The sequence below is a fragment of the Setaria italica genome, chromosome IX, assembly GCF_000263155.2.
Source record: "Setaria italica strain Yugu1 chromosome IX, Setaria_italica_v2.0, whole genome shotgun sequence".
Taxonomy (NCBI): domain Eukaryota; kingdom Viridiplantae; phylum Streptophyta; class Magnoliopsida; order Poales; family Poaceae; genus Setaria; species Setaria italica.
The window spans coordinates 41,618,335-41,633,454 of NC_028458.1; the positions used below are offsets into that span (position 1 = coordinate 41,618,335).

At 41.6% G+C, this 15,120-nt stretch overlaps 2 protein-coding genes across 8 annotated transcripts; one reads left to right on the forward strand and one right to left on the reverse strand.

Moving 5' to 3' along the window:
• Positions 1–1,050: 1,050 nt before the first annotated feature.
• Positions 1,051–10,554, forward strand: LOC101761356 (transcription initiation factor TFIID subunit 4b). Of its 7 annotated transcripts, none has more exons than XM_004983887.3 (14): positions 1,051–1,225; positions 1,333–1,480; positions 3,574–4,115; positions 4,447–4,542; positions 4,747–5,583; positions 6,754–6,869; positions 6,953–7,040; positions 7,148–7,283; positions 7,365–7,420; positions 7,491–7,547; positions 7,636–7,782; positions 8,490–8,570; positions 8,641–8,899; positions 9,988–10,554. In XM_004983887.3, the coding sequence occupies exons 1-14, from the start codon at positions 1,190–1,192 to the stop codon at positions 10,137–10,139; spliced, it is 2,751 nt and encodes a 916-aa protein (XP_004983944.2). In that variant the 5' UTR covers positions 1,051–1,189; the 3' UTR covers positions 10,140–10,554. The 7 variants fall into 7 exon arrangements, with proteins under 7 accessions (XP_004983944.2, XP_004983942.2, XP_012698145.1 ...); XM_004983885.3 differs by having other exon boundaries at positions 8,650–8,899; XM_012842691.2 differs by having other exon boundaries at positions 8,499–8,570.
• A 91-nt stretch (positions 10,555–10,645) lies between these two features.
• On the reverse strand, positions 10,646–12,924 carry LOC101760691 (leucine-rich repeat protein 1). The gene is made up of 6 exons (XM_004983884.4): positions 12,557–12,924; positions 12,046–12,117; positions 11,815–11,958; positions 11,511–11,582; positions 11,358–11,429; positions 10,646–11,005 (listed from the first exon to the last, which is right to left on the reverse strand). Exons 1-6 carry the CDS (start codon positions 12,769–12,771, stop codon positions 10,936–10,938), a joined length of 645 nt encoding a protein of 214 aa, XP_004983941.1. The 5' UTR covers positions 12,772–12,924; the 3' UTR covers positions 10,646–10,935.
• Between the last annotated feature and the right edge of the window lie 2,196 nt (positions 12,925–15,120).

Below are 15,120 nucleotides of genomic sequence, written 5' to 3' on the forward strand. Positions count from 1 at the left end.
GCAGCAATCTTCCTTTGCCAGCCGGCCAGGGCCGGCCCATCGTCGACGTGGACAGGACATGATATCTGTATCTGCCGTCCATACTAGCTAAAAAAGCACCCGTTTTCTCGGCCGAGAACAGAGAGACATTGATCCTTCTCCACGCTCGAGTCTGAGATTCCGCCTCCGCTTTCGGCCGGCATCATTGCCTCCGCGCAGCGGTGGGGATCGGAGTGGAGTTCGTGGTGGAGCCTTTTCAGATCCTAGCGTACGTACGAGGCCTCCGGAAGCATCAGGCTTTGCTTCAGCCTTCAGAAGTGCTCCTGCCTGCAGGCCGCAGGTTTCCGACATCGGTGCACGCGTTGCCGGCCGGTCCGACCTCCAAGGCGCGGCGCGCCGGCGCCCCGGATTCTCGCGACCCCGCCGGAGCCCGAGCCGCCGAAAGTGGGGAGCACGGGCAGGCAGACGGGACAGTAGCTTATCCTGTGACTGTGAGGCTTGCATTGTTTCCTGACCATTTATCCCTTTCCTGACCGGGTCTATTCTCATGCACGCGCTTCTTTATTATCTCTCTCGGATTTGAACGGCAGCTGTCGTGCCAGGTCGGCTTTGGCTACAGGCATCCACATTCTGAACATGTAACACCATGGATAAATTTTAAAAATAATTTAATCAACTAAAGATGTTTTTTAGCATTCAAAATTATGTGAAGAAATGCACATGGTCAGAAAGAAAAAAAAAATCATACCTGTTCTCTTGGTGATGGATCCATTCGGTGTTGGACTGTGACACCCGAGTGGGCCGTCCGTCGTTGCAGTTTCCTCTAAGGCCTTCGGCCTGTACCACCAAAACTGCTTATATGAGAAGGAGGCCCTTGGTCTCGGCCCCTCTCCCTTCTTCCGCGCGCGAGTGGGCTTTTTGCTTCGGCAAGAAACAAACAACGGCGCGAAGGCGGCGCGGTTTGGATCCGTCGGACAGATCCATGAAGGCCCACAAGCCCATTAAGCGCTGAGGCCATCATCACATAATAAACCTCACGAGGCGCCTTCGGGAAAAGTAGCCGGCCTTCTTCCTCGTCCGTCCCATCCTGCCCCGCACAAGGGATTTCTTTCGTTTCCTCCCGTTCGTTGGAGCTCGCGGAGAGGCGAGGCGAGGCGACGAGCGAGACGGGGGAGCCGACCTCGCGACACCAGACGGAGCACCCCGCGCCATGGATCCCATCATGAAGCTCCTCGAGGACGACGAGGTGCCCCGCCCGACCCCAGCCTCTCTTGCCATTCTTTTGGGTTTGTTGGGGACGAAGGCGGGGGATTTGGTCGCAGCGGTGCCCATCTCGCTGTTCGAATTGCGCAGGACGAGAGCCTGCACTCGGGCGCCGACGTCGAGGCCTTCACGGCGGCGCTCAACCGCGAGGTGGAGGCCAGTGCCAGCACCAGCAGCACCATCAGTGCCCCGCCCGCCGCCTCCTCCTCCTCGTCCCAGCCTACGGATCACGGCGCCGGTGAGCCCCCAGACCTCAATTTTCCCTTTCCGAACGGTTTCTTCTTCTTGGACAGAATTCGGGGTGCGCCCTGCTTTTGGCGAGAAATGGGGGGTCGTAGGAATCAAGAAGCGGCACGGGTGGTTTTGGATAATGCGGCTTTTGGTTTGGGGAAAAGATGACCTAGAGAAACGTTTTTGTCCATGGTGACAAAATGCAGCTCCAGAGTGGGAAATGCTGGACTCCAGTTCTAGTGTGTGCACAGCATAGGCAATTTGAACAATTGTGCCTCGGTGAATCTCTCCTTCAAAAATAGGTTGCCTCAACTCTCTGATGAAGTCTGTGAAATCACAAACAGGAAGCAAGTTTCTTTGAATTTGAATAGCGGATGAGGTTTATGTCTTTTTGCAGTAGAAATAAAAATAGTAGGGAAGACAATGCTGAAGTACTGAAATTTGAACGTTCCGTCGCAAGCGTATAGATTTGTGCTTAATGCTTCTTCATTTCAATGAAATAACAAATATTCAAGATGTTTTGGGTCAAATACTGGTCCCTGGATTTGAAAATTGATGTAGGTTTTGAAACTAGCCCATGATCTATAAGGAACAGCTATGGGTTTGCAAATAATTCAGGAATTATTACGAGTATGTTGGTCTTAATTAGGATTATCTGTGCTTGACTTTAAACCGGAGTGGGTGATGTTTGCACTGGTGTCCATGGAGGTATGCTGCCAAAAAAAAAATCATTTGAACTTATATTGTTATATAGTGATTTTTCTAGGAGTGTTATTATGGCCCTTGGACTGTGGAGATTTGAAAAAAGTGAATGAAATTTGCACTAATATTCTTGATAGGCTGGGCTTTGCAACCAAACTAGAACTTGAAAATTTCTTGCAACGTAATTAGGGAGTTATCCTATGGTATTCTCTTTTGGAATATTTGTGTTGCCCTTTTATTTGGAGGATCCGGTTCAGAGTAAATACTTTTGGTATTGGTGTTATGAGTGCAATGAAGTTTGTGAACAAAGACTACATTAGCAACATTTTCAGCAAGTAAGCAAAATGTATGTGTTTTGTATCCATGTCTTAGCTTTGAATGTGATTACTTCTATGCTATACTTTTCTTTTTTGGTTATCTTTACTATTGTCTGTTTTTCTAACCTATACCAGCCTGATAATGTTACTTCACGAGGAAGAAAAGGTATAACTATCATGTGAAGGCAGCATTTTGGTATTTGTCTTTCACAAGCTGACCACGTCCAAGTTTCAACATAATTTTTACGTATTTTTTCAATTTAGGGGACATCATAAAGCTCTCGCTTGTGACATACTCCCTCCGTCCCAGAATATAGCTATGTTTAGACTTTTTCAAAGTCAAATCTTTTCAACTTTGACCGTAAATAGAGAAATAATCATAGAAACTGATAACATAAAAATAATGTTACTCGATTTATCATGAAACCAACTATTATAATATGTAACCTTTTCTATTTGAAATAAATTATTTTTAGAGATATTGTTGGTCAAAGTTAAAAAGATTTGACTTTTGAAAAAGCTAAACGTAGCTATATTTTGGGATGGAGGGAGTAGTTGGATTTTCAGATGACTTCCAATGTGTTGTTTGATATGGTGCCCTGATAACTACTCTCTCCAGTGAAAATTTTCGCTAATCATGATTACTAGCAGGAAAAGTTGGCAAAACAGCTCATGGTATATATGTCAAATTTGCAAGAGTAGATTCATGATGAATCTGCTAATGACTTTCATGTGACCTATCTAAATAAAAGAATGTTACTACCAGAATGTCCCAAAAATCTAGATCAGTTTCTGGTTTGCACAAAATTTCTAGTTCGATGAGAAGAGTGTGGTATTGCACTGGTGGACAATTTTCAGCACTTGAGATGCAGATTACTCTTTTCCCATGTACTATTTTCTTAAAACCCTCCTTTCATGGCGTGGAGGATACTGCATCAGGAGTTTTATCAAAATTTCCTGCTCTGAAATTTATGAACATAATTTTGTTTCCTGAGCTACGCTGTGATTGTTTCTATCAATTTACAAGTTCTTAATTACATGCTTCCTGAAACAAATTGCCTAATTTGATCACCATTTTCAGCACTTCTACCTCAGGAAAACAAGTCATTGTTAAACCATGGTCATGGACAGTGGCAAGATCGAGTAAAGAATGAAACTGCAAACCAGGAGAGTCAACAACAGGAACAGACACATCTACTTAGAAATGATCAGCCATCAAGACCTGAAATTATTTCTCAAGGTTCTGATAACAAAGACCTTACTTCTAATACACCAAAAGAGTGCGAGTTACTGAAAGTAAAGCAAGAGCTTGGAAACACGTCTCAACAAGGTATTGTTGCTCAGCAGCAGCCTATGCAGCAAATGAAGAGTGAACAAACACCAATTGTTGCTCAGCAGCAGCCTATGCCACAAATGAAGAGTGAACAAGCACCAATTGTCGCTCTGCAGCAGCCTTTGCAGCAAATGAAGAGTCAACAAACACCTCACACAAATCAAACGAATGGTGCAACTACAGCAGCAAAAGCCCCAGTTGTTACATTTCACATGTTACTTCCGATTTTGAGACGCTACATTGACAAAGACAAGGATATGCAAGTTCAGTCCATTTTTGCCAAGTTGCGGGTTTGTATATCCTTTTTCTTAATTTTATGTTTGTTCATTACCTTTTCTCTGGAAACTTTCCTGTCCTAGGACGATAATACTCAATAAACATATTAGACTCATAGAACAGTTGAAATATGAATTACAGTCTTAACTTTTATTTCCTATCAAACATTGGATCACATATTTTTACTACTACACAAGATTAGTACTAATTTTCTGTTATGACTTACACATATTGATGTAACTCAAAAGTAATAACTTGGGATGATTGTTCTTCTTTTGTAGAAGCTCCATGTAAGCCATTAATCTGCTTATCCTTTTTGTAAACTTGATCTTTTATTTTCAATAGAAAAATGAAGTCAGCAAGGAACACTTTTTAAAAGTTGTAAGGAATATTGTTGGCGATAAGGTGCTTAAGCTAGCTCTTTCGGAATATCAAATGCAGGTAAATAATCTTTCCACTTCATTGTGATCTATGTAAAACATAGCCTGGCTCTCCGCCATTTATTAATGCTGCTTAACATTGTATTTCTTGTGTTTAATTAAGGTCTATCTATGTATGCATCAGCATTGCATGTAGCCTCATTATAGTTATTCTTACCAGTACTTTCTGTTTTTTTTTGGGGGGTTACTTACTCTTGTTTGTCAGCACACTGCTCAGGCACAGCGAAATACTCAGACAAATCCAGGCAACTATTCTTTATTAAGTCAAGTTTCTGGTCAGCAGACTGTTCCTAGTGGTTCTATGACAGATGAGCAGGAGGCATATCCAGGGGCTCACACCATCCCTATGAAACAAGCTATTGACAACCTAAGACCACCTCAATTCCGGCCTTCCTTGTCTAGCCAAGTGCAGAGTATTAGGGGTTATTCACCTTCACAAAGCAATGCACATAAGGCTAATGAAACAGGAAACATGTCAGATGGGAAAGGAGCTCATATGCTACAAACCCGTCCACCCAATACCTTAACTCCGGCGCAAACAATGCAGCATCATGTTCAGCGTCCACAAACACCCTCGCCAATGTTTGGGACAAATAGTATTCATGCACGTCCATTTCCAAGACCAGTTGGAAGTCCAGCTGCATCATTTAGACCACAAATGACAGATCCCAATCAAAGAGCACAATTGGTCCAGGGAGCTGTGACCACAGTAGCTGGGAGTGTGCCAACACAATCTATAGTGTCTGGAAATGCACCAACTAATCAATCTACATGGCAAAAATCAGCAAACAAGGAGCAGAAAACTAATTCTTTCACTCCAACAGCACATATGAATAAGGAAACTATTAGCCAAAACTCGGAATCTTCGCAGAATTCTTTTGTTGCAATGCATGCAAAACAAGTCAATCAAGCCCCAGGATCTTCAAAAGGTGGTGGTGGCATGGAAAACCAGTCACCAAAATTGAGTGCTTCTAAGTCTTCGACCACGACAAACTCAAGTCAGACTCAATCTCATGTCACTCAAGCAGAGCCTAAATTGCAGGTATGTATTGATTTTCTATCGCGTTGATATGTTTTCTTGTACTTGTAGTTGTATATCATAGCTCATTTTGGATCCATAACTGCTGGATGGGGTTATTTGTTGAACAATTTGCATTATCTTATTATGTTATGACATGAAACCCTGAAATATTCTTAGCTAATCTTGCTATTTCCGAACTTCCATGTAAAATCTCATGTGACCTTATCAGTTACATCATACATGTATATATATGGTTTAGTGGTTTACCAGAAAGCGTTTAGTAATAAGTACTGACTAACTGGAAGTAAGGGAGGAACCTCAAGCTAGTTAGATTCAGTAATTGGAACGCATACTTGGATGGTAGACTTGGTTCGATTTCTTCACCTAGTTGAATATTTAGATCAAAATCTGTATCTCAAGCTAACTTTGATGTAGGATGTCAAAGTTATAAGTGCAATTATTGGTTCATTTGTCCAGAGCATTTTACATTGAAGTGCAATTAAATAATTCATGGAGCGGAGCTTCAATGATTAATTTTGAATTATAAATTTATAATTGATCATAAGAATGCAATTTGCTCTAACAATATCCTGCATTGGATGTTTCTTTTAGGGGAAAAAAGAGAGTACAAGGTCCTAATGTTGTAGGGCTATAGGTCCCTCACAATTCACGAACCTTTTTGCATCCAAGTGCAATTCCTAGATGTGTGCCCACAGTAGATGGAAGCTCAGTGTCAGTGAATTCACCTATCAAGCCATATTTATTAGTATTTCCATTTGGAGAACTCCTTGAACTATTCTCCAAGTCCAGTCCGGAATAGATTTGTGATTGTACTGATGACACATATCAGATCTTACAGATTGGCATCTATATGTGTGCATGCACATAACCACACAAGGAACTAATTTATATGTTATGAAGTGAGAACATGCAATTGTTAATAATTATTTTATCAGGCAAGAGGATGGAGGAAGAGCGGATATCAGTAAGAATTTTGTAATTTGGTGTAGGCATTAACGGTATAGTTGATACCTTGTTAAGCATGTATGCATCCATGGCTGAATGCTTGGTTGAGTTCTGTTCATTTCTTATGGAATTTTATGTGTTCATTCATTTTTCTTATAGAAATAATTCACCATTGTGGATGATTGTTTTGGCTTTGTGTTCTAATTAGTTTGGTTGTATTGTTAGGTCCAATCTTCTGTGCAAGCACCTCCTGCGGCAGCTTCTAAAACACCTCAGAGGAAGGCATCTTCTGGACAGAAGAAGCCTCTGGAAGCATTAGGCTCATCCCCTCCACCATCTAGGTAACTCCAATGCCTTTTCTTAGTTAATAATTTCAATTCAAATTACTTTATCTTTTGTCTCTGATTGTTTTATGTTTTGTCAGCAAAAAGCAGAAGACATCTGGAGGTTTCCATGAACAAAGCATTGACCAGCTTAATGATGTCACAGCAGTTAGTGGTGTTAATCTGAGGGTATACGTCTTCTTGTGCTTCTGTTATGTTTATTTGCTTTATGCATGCCATCTAGTACCTATTATTTGATGAATTTTGAAGCAATAATAGTTTGTGCCTTTTGCCAGGAAGAAGAGGAACAACTTTTCTCTGCTCCAAAGGAAGAGAGTCGAGTTTCAGAAGCTGCTCGGAGAGTTGTTCAACTAGAAGAAGAAAAGCTCATTCTACAGAAGGGACCACTGGCAAGGAAATTAGCAGAAATCAGTTAATACCTCCATCATTTAAATCTTACTTGATTAAACAAAAACTTTTGCTATCTATTCTCTGACTATGGTATTTTGGCAGTGAGGAAATGTAATTTGAAGGTCATTGGCACTGATGTGGAACGTTGTCTATCGATGGTGAGAGATTATCTACTAAATCTTTTCCATTTGCTTTGGGTTATTTCATATCTAATAAAACCTTTGCCAGTGCGTTGAGGAGAGGTTACGAGGATTTATAAGCGATATAATAAGGTTCTCTAAACAGGTGTGATATTTTAAGTTCATTCAGCTTTCCTTCCAAAATAAACTATCTGAGATATTAAACTCATTACATGCATTCTCATTGTTTGTAGAGGGTTGATGTTGAAAAGTCAAGGCATCGTTTTTATCCGTTATCCTCAGATGTTCGCAGTCATATTATGAGGGTGAACCGAGAAGCTAAAGAACAATGGGAGAAAAAGCAAGCTGAAGATGCTGAGAGAATAAGGAAACAAAATGATGTTAGTTCTGCATGATGTTCTAGTTTTTCAATCTCCGATGGCATAATTCATGATTCAAAATTATCTAACTTCTTGAAATAAGGATTTATTTCATCTTTTACTGGAACAACAATTTTACTATTCATAATATTCATTTGCCAATATGTAGTGTATTATATGCAAAGGATCTTAAGGTGTTGCCTGCTTGACAAAGTGTATCTATGTCACCAAAGGGACTCTTGTCTCCTAGGCATCACCCAAGTTACTAGGCGTACCCAAGTCCCCACAAGACGCTTTGCTGCCTTAAGAACCGTGGCTATATGTAGTGTAGCACTTCATGTACGTGATAATGTTAATGTCAAGCAAGCTTGCTAGTAAATATATAGTTAATAACTGGAGTATTTGACTGTAAAGACACATCCATTGTTGCACGATACATTTGGAATCCCACATCAAATTACACGAGACTAATTACTAACCACATATGACATATAGCATGAGGCAGATTGCATTTGGCCATCTTTTTTGCCCCAGTAAATAAACCGCTTTGATCTCTTTGTTAAGTGAGATACTGAGATTCCTTTACTCATACTGCCTTAAGAGTGATGTCATTATGCTTCTTCAGTGCATCTTGTGGAAGATACTGCCACAATTATCAAACGTCTTCCAAATTAGTGTTCATGGTGTACTTTTCAGGACTGCATAGTTGTTAGTAATGAGCATATTAGTACATGCAGGGAGATGGCAATGCAAATATTGATCTAGAAAAAGACAAGAACGAGACCCGTGCCTCGTCAAAGCATGCAAAGGTAGCTATCAGTATTCATGGGATACTTGTACAATAATATATGTCCTAGAGCTGTTGATGATTCTGTTTAGACTTACAAGGAGGACGATGATAAGATGAGAACTACAGCTGCAAATGTTGCTGCGCGAGTTGCAGCTGGTGGAGATGACATGCTGTCAAAGTGGCAATTGCTAGCTGAACGAAATAAACAGAGAAGTGAGGGAGGTGATGGTTCTTCTGGCTCTGTACCAGGTAACATGTTGCAACACAAGCCATCACTAAAATCTGGGAAAGACTCGATGGAAGATCAGGGAATTGAAAAGAGAGGCTACTCCACAATGCTTGGATCTGGTAAGCCTGATCTCCCTTTTTCTGTTGTATTCGTGCTGTTAAACAAGAGTGCACTGCACATCAGAGGCACAGCAAATTTTTTTCTACAAATAATTATTTATGCTTCTAAACTTATTATTTTTCTGTAGTTGATGTAAATGCTAAATTTGACATACTGTGTACTCAATTTAGTTGCTTGATGTAGTTCAAAGGTAGTGGGTTCCAAGTCTGTACGCCATGTTTTATGAGGTGTTGCCTAGGCGTCCAGGCATACCCCCAATGCCTCAGAAAACCTTGGTGTACGCAATCATGGGTTGTAATGTGTATCATTAAAGACTAAGTTTACCTTTTGTATTCAGGTGGTACAATGATATTAGTAGTCGAGGCATTTCGTAACAGTAAGATGCTATGTTTACATACTGAAGCTTCAATCTTGAAATATATATACTTTCCAGTAACAGGGCAAATGCAGTGCACAGCATGCTTTTTATTTTTCTATTTTCATTATTGTTGTTAGAAGTGTGTGATGGTGTGGGTCAGCTCAACGTTCCTTTTGGGAATAGCTCAGTTGTTATACTAAATAGAAACCTAACCTGTTACTTTGATATGGTTAAGATTTTGTTTTGTTTGATATAATCAATTTTAATATCCAAATGGTAAGCTCCAGATGTACAATTTGTGGGCATGATGTGTGAAACATCTGTAAGCCATACCATCTCTGTCATCCCAGTATTTCTGTTTCCATGTAGTAACCAGTTATCCATTTCAAAATGTTATAGTGATGTGGCACTCTGCTCATGTTCACAATTTTGGGATTGAACTTGATAGATGAGAAAAAAGCTAATTCGGTGAAAAAGGATATTTTTAGAATGATATTTTTAATGAACCCTTAGTGCGACCAATTATTAGCGTCATGTATTTTGTACAAGAATTTGATTTCTTTGTTATTAGGTTACCTACAGATTATAAGTTGTTAAAACATGTGTAACATAAAAGTAAACAAATGCATTTTAAATATTGAAGATATTGAATTTCTAGGTTAGATCAAACTGAGTATTTACCATGCCTGCACTTTTCTTAGTGCTAAATCTTTTGCACCTTCTCTCTAGGTGGTATTAGAAGGTCACCACTAACAAAAGTGGCACGGAGTGTTTCAGTAAAAGATGTGATAGCAGCACTGGAGCGAGAGCCTCAGATGTCAAAATCCTCTTTACTTTTCCAGCTATACGGGAGGCCATTGACAGAACCTGCTGCAAAGTAATTTGCAGTAAAATTATTGCAATTCATGTTGCATATCAAGTTTTGTTACTCTGGCTGTTCATGGTTTCTTAGCCATTTACAGAGGATTTTGGTCAACATGAGGGCCCAATCATCAAGCGATGGGGCTGGGGCTGATCGGTTGACAATCAATTTTGTGGGCATTTGGCAGTTACTATCAATTCTGCGTTTCCCTGGAGCCATTTTTGTTTTTCAAGGGAACAGTCTGCAAATGTGTTTCTTTTATATTTTTTCTGTATAAATGCCTGTGGGTATCAATGCCCAGCTGACTTATGCTAGCATGAACATCATGCTCATTTTTGTATAGCATAAACTGGAGTAGAATGTTCGTTGATATACTTTGGTAAGTCTTAAATCATTTTACCATGCCATTAAATCATAACAAAGAATTTCAGCCATTGTATAGAAAACTTGAAATGTATGTATTTTTGCTCTCGGTTTTATTTATGAACAAGGCTTTGTGTCTGCCGTGTTGCTAAATGGATCGTCTGGATGCACAAAATATCAACACAGTTGCGGTAAAAGCAGCATATGAATGGCACAACTGTATCACAGTATCAGCCAAACAGAACTTGTCTGAATACATTCTTTCTTTATGCTGTTGTCTGAATACACATATACTGTATATATCAGGACCTGCTATGACGCCCTCAAATCTTGTCTGGATACACACTATCACCACATTCTCCAAGCTAGGTTTCTGTTTGTGCTACCAACTTGTTTTTACTCCTTTCAACTAGGGATGGGATACATTGTCGATTGTTCTTTTCCAGCAGCATTTAACATCCGGAGTCATAGGGAACCAACCCTTGCAGCTCTGGACCGTTGAGCCTGCTGTTGTTCTCGAAGCTGAAAAAAAGAGATGTGTTAACCCTTGATCACAATAGCTGCAATTCATGTGGAAGTTCTTGTGGTTGAAGATACATGTGAATGATCTAGCAATGCACTTAACAATCTTTTCTTTTGTTGGTTGAGATGGAAGATATAAAACATAACAGACCAAAGTAAACTTGTCTAAATGGCCAAAATAAGGATTAAAAACCTATCTTTTAACTGACATAAATGCTAATCAATCTTGTGCAATGTTTGCCAATGCATTCTCTTAGGGATGACAATTAAACAACTCAAATCGAGCTGTCTGCATTCCGCACAACATATGTTGTTATATTGAACAGTAACGTAAGTGAGGTTTGAAGCATACTTTCGAAGAGGGAATGTTGAGAAAGGTCCATCAACAGGAATAGTTCCACATAGGTCATTGTTAGACAGGTCACTGCAGGTCACAGGTATACCAACAATGAGTGAACATAGAAAATTTTAGAAAACACTGAATATGACGAAGGTCTACACTCACATGACTTTGAGGTTGGAAAGCTTGGCAAGCTCCCTTGGAATTGATCCTGTAAGCTGGTTGTTGTTCAAGCGCCTATCAAGAGATACAACCGAGTTTCAGTTATCAGCTAAGAAAAGGATGTTGATATACTCACTAAAATTATGAGCTAAGATCCAAAGGTGAATTTCTTCTGATCCTTTTGACTGAAATTATCACCCAACCATTTCTACCACAGATTGAATTGAGAGCACTGATGCTTCTAGTAAGGGGGAAAAAGCACGGTTTTGCTGTTTGCAAACCGACTGTACTAAAGATGGCAACATACATGAATCTGAGTGACTTGAGCTTGGAAAGTGACTTGGGGATTCCTCCAGTGAGCTTGTTGCCATACAAATCTAAGCTGATCAGATTCTTCAGATTACCCAATTCCTTTGGGATCTCGCCATCAAAATTGTTCCTGTACAGCTCCCTGCAAATAGATCTCCGTTAATTCAATCAAGGTCTACCCCCCATCTGAACTACAGAAAAAGAACCTAGAATTGGCATAGGCACATACAGGTATTTGAGGTTCACAAGGCGGCCAAGCTCAGGGCCAAGGGAGCCGGAGATGTTGGAGTTGCCCAAATCCCTGAAACATTTGTCAAAGGAAGAGTCAGATAACATAATCATCGGGATGTTACAAGATGCAGTTGTTGAACTAGGAAAGCTTGGAATCCTTAGTTATGCTTATGCTCCTAGAGATATTTGGGGGAAAAGAAATCCCCGAATGTAAAAGTGCGCGATTTGGGGTCCAACAGATGGAGAATTCTAGAAGAACAAGTAACACAAGGACTAGATCATTTATTGTTAACAGCTGGGTCGCCTAGATCTCGAAACCAAAGATTTGATATCTACGCGGGTGACAGTGCGATCAACTCAAACAGAGGAACTGCTGAGATTGTTCCCTTAAAGAAGAATCAGCCATCCAATCCTTTCAATCGATAACCAAGGCAGAGCGGAGGAGAAACGACGGAATCTTGGACGAACAGGGTAAGGAAAGGCGGGGAGATCGCCGGCACCGCACTCACAGGCGTTCGACGCGGCTGGCCTGGTTGCAGGTGACGTGGAACCAGGTGCAGGGGTTGACGAGCGTGGGGTCCCAGCTCTGCAGCACGCCGTTGGGGTCCCTGAGGCGCTGCCGCAGCGCGTAGAGCGCGTCCCCCTCGTCGTTGGACGCGTAGACGACGCCGTGGGTGGCGGCGACGGCGAGGAGCGCCGCGAGGGCCACGGCGCGAGCCGCCATCGGAGACGGAAACCAGCCGGGGAGAGGGAGCGAGGAGGAGGAGGAGGAGGAGGGCAGGGCTCTCTGCTTCCGCGTTTTCGCTGCGCTCTCCGGTGTGAATACAAGGAAGGGGACGCGCAAGTGGTGTGCTCTCCGGTTCCGCTTCTAGTGGCGCTCTTCTGCTAGGGGGCAGTCAGGTCAACAGAGCTACAGCGTCACGGCGAGCCAGCGAGGACCGGCACGGCAAGTCCACGGTCCAACCACATGTGGACCGGGCGCGGCGAGGGAGCGGAAAAATGCAGGGCGCACCCCGGGAGCCTACCACACCAGCTACTGCCCACCTCGTCGCCATGGAAAAGATCCAGCAGCTTATGAATGTGTGGGGAGGGAGGAAGTTGCGAGGCAACCGTCTGTGTTCTGGCCTGGTCTCCGAGATTTCGCCGGAGCCTATGGAAAGTGTGCGCGGGATGGGCGTGTATGGTTTTTCTCGGTAGGACTGTGCTCAGTGATGGGAGTATTTTAGTTTTTGATCTTCGTAATAAATTAGAAATTAACATGTGCTATGTTATCTGCTTGGTAGTTCATTCCTATGCTATTTTTAGCATGATAGAGCATAGTTTAGTTGTTTTGCTAATCCAGCTCACATCAAAAGAATGTGACAACTGACAAGGCAAAGGATCTACCAGCTCACCTGTCTCAGTCACCATGGAAAAAACCTAGGCAATTAATGAGAAAAGGAACTCCGGATGTTAGTTGAGCATCCTTTTCAACTGTTGTGCGTTTGATTTAGGTAGACCAGTCAAGTCCTCTTTGTTCGGCTCTCGTCGAGAGAAAAGGATGAGATAACAATTGCAGCTGCGGAGACAGAATTTGGCACTTGGGTATTTCTGAGTGGCCGAGGAAAAAAACTCCATGGTTAGCATGAAATAAGTTATACATTATTCATTGAAAAATGATGAATAAAATGTATTAAATATTTGATAAATTACAATATAATAAATATGTTTTTATAGCTTCTAAATGTTTCATAGCTTATTCTTTGCATAATTTAGTGAGGGAAATATCCGCTCAACACTAGCGGTTGCTATGGGAAGAGTTAGCAAAGCTTGTACAGATCATGCAATGTTTGAAGTTCTCCTTTATTTCAACAAGCATAACACAAAGCCAGAAATATTTTTCTCCAATGAAACGTATCCAAAAAATATTTCGAATAGCGGCAGTTTTCTTCTGAATTTGCGCCAAAGCTCTACAACGTACACACAGATAAACTAAATATTGTACCCATTGTATGTTCTCTGCCATGTATTTTATTCCTATGCTATTTTTAGCATGACAGAGCATAGTTTAGTTGTTTCTGCTAAAAAGTGTAAACAAAGCAAAGATTGTGGTTAAAGCTTTAATGAGAAGCAAGACAAGGCAGGAATTCAGGAGATTAGTTGAGCATCGTTTTTAACTATATTGTGAGAACAACATTGTACGGACATAGGACTGGTTACGAAATGTTCATGTGTTTCATCAAGGTGGTCCGTTTCTAAGGAGAGGAGGGGATTACAGATTCTTTGTTCGGCTCTCGTTAAGATGAGATCACAACTTCTTTTATTTTGGCTTCAACTCCAATCCTCCTCAGGCCCAAGAAGGCAGGGCTAACCATTGTAGCTTCTTTATTTTTTTTGGGCTTCGTTTTGAACTCACATGTAAGAAGATAGAATGGGTGTTTTGGGAGGAAGAAGGATTGGGGCAGTAGGACCATGGTCCTAAGCGTTGGGCCCTTTTCTTTTATATTGTAGCTGCAAGTAGAAAGAAAGTCAACTGCAGTCAGCCCATCAACGAGCACCATGGCAGGAGCTGTTACCCATAGCAGGACGCTTGGCACCAAGCTTGGCGCCGTAGATCTTGGCACCGAGCTATTACCCATAGCTCTTGGCATTTCGAACGAAACATGTATAATTATTCCAAGGAGCATGCAACAAACCAGACTACGGTTCAGCTAGTTAGGACGTGTGCATCTTATTCCAAAGGTCTGGATTCGAACACCAACATTGAATCTTTTTTGCTACATTTTATTCTTTTTTTCTCCCTCCCTCTGCGAGCACGACAACGAAGGGTCGAGTGCGTTCCAGTATACTCGGCCACAGGTGCTCGAGTGCGTCTCATTTCCTTCAATGTTGGGGTTCGAACCCAGACCTTTGGGATAAGATGCGCACATCCTAACCAGCTAAACCGTAGTGTGGTTTGTTGCATGCTCCTCGGAATAATTATACATATTTTATTCGAAACGTCAAGAGCTATGGGGTAACAACTCGACTACAAGATCTACGGCGTCAAGTTTGGCGCCATCGACGCTGGCGCCAAGCCCCCTGCCATGTCAGC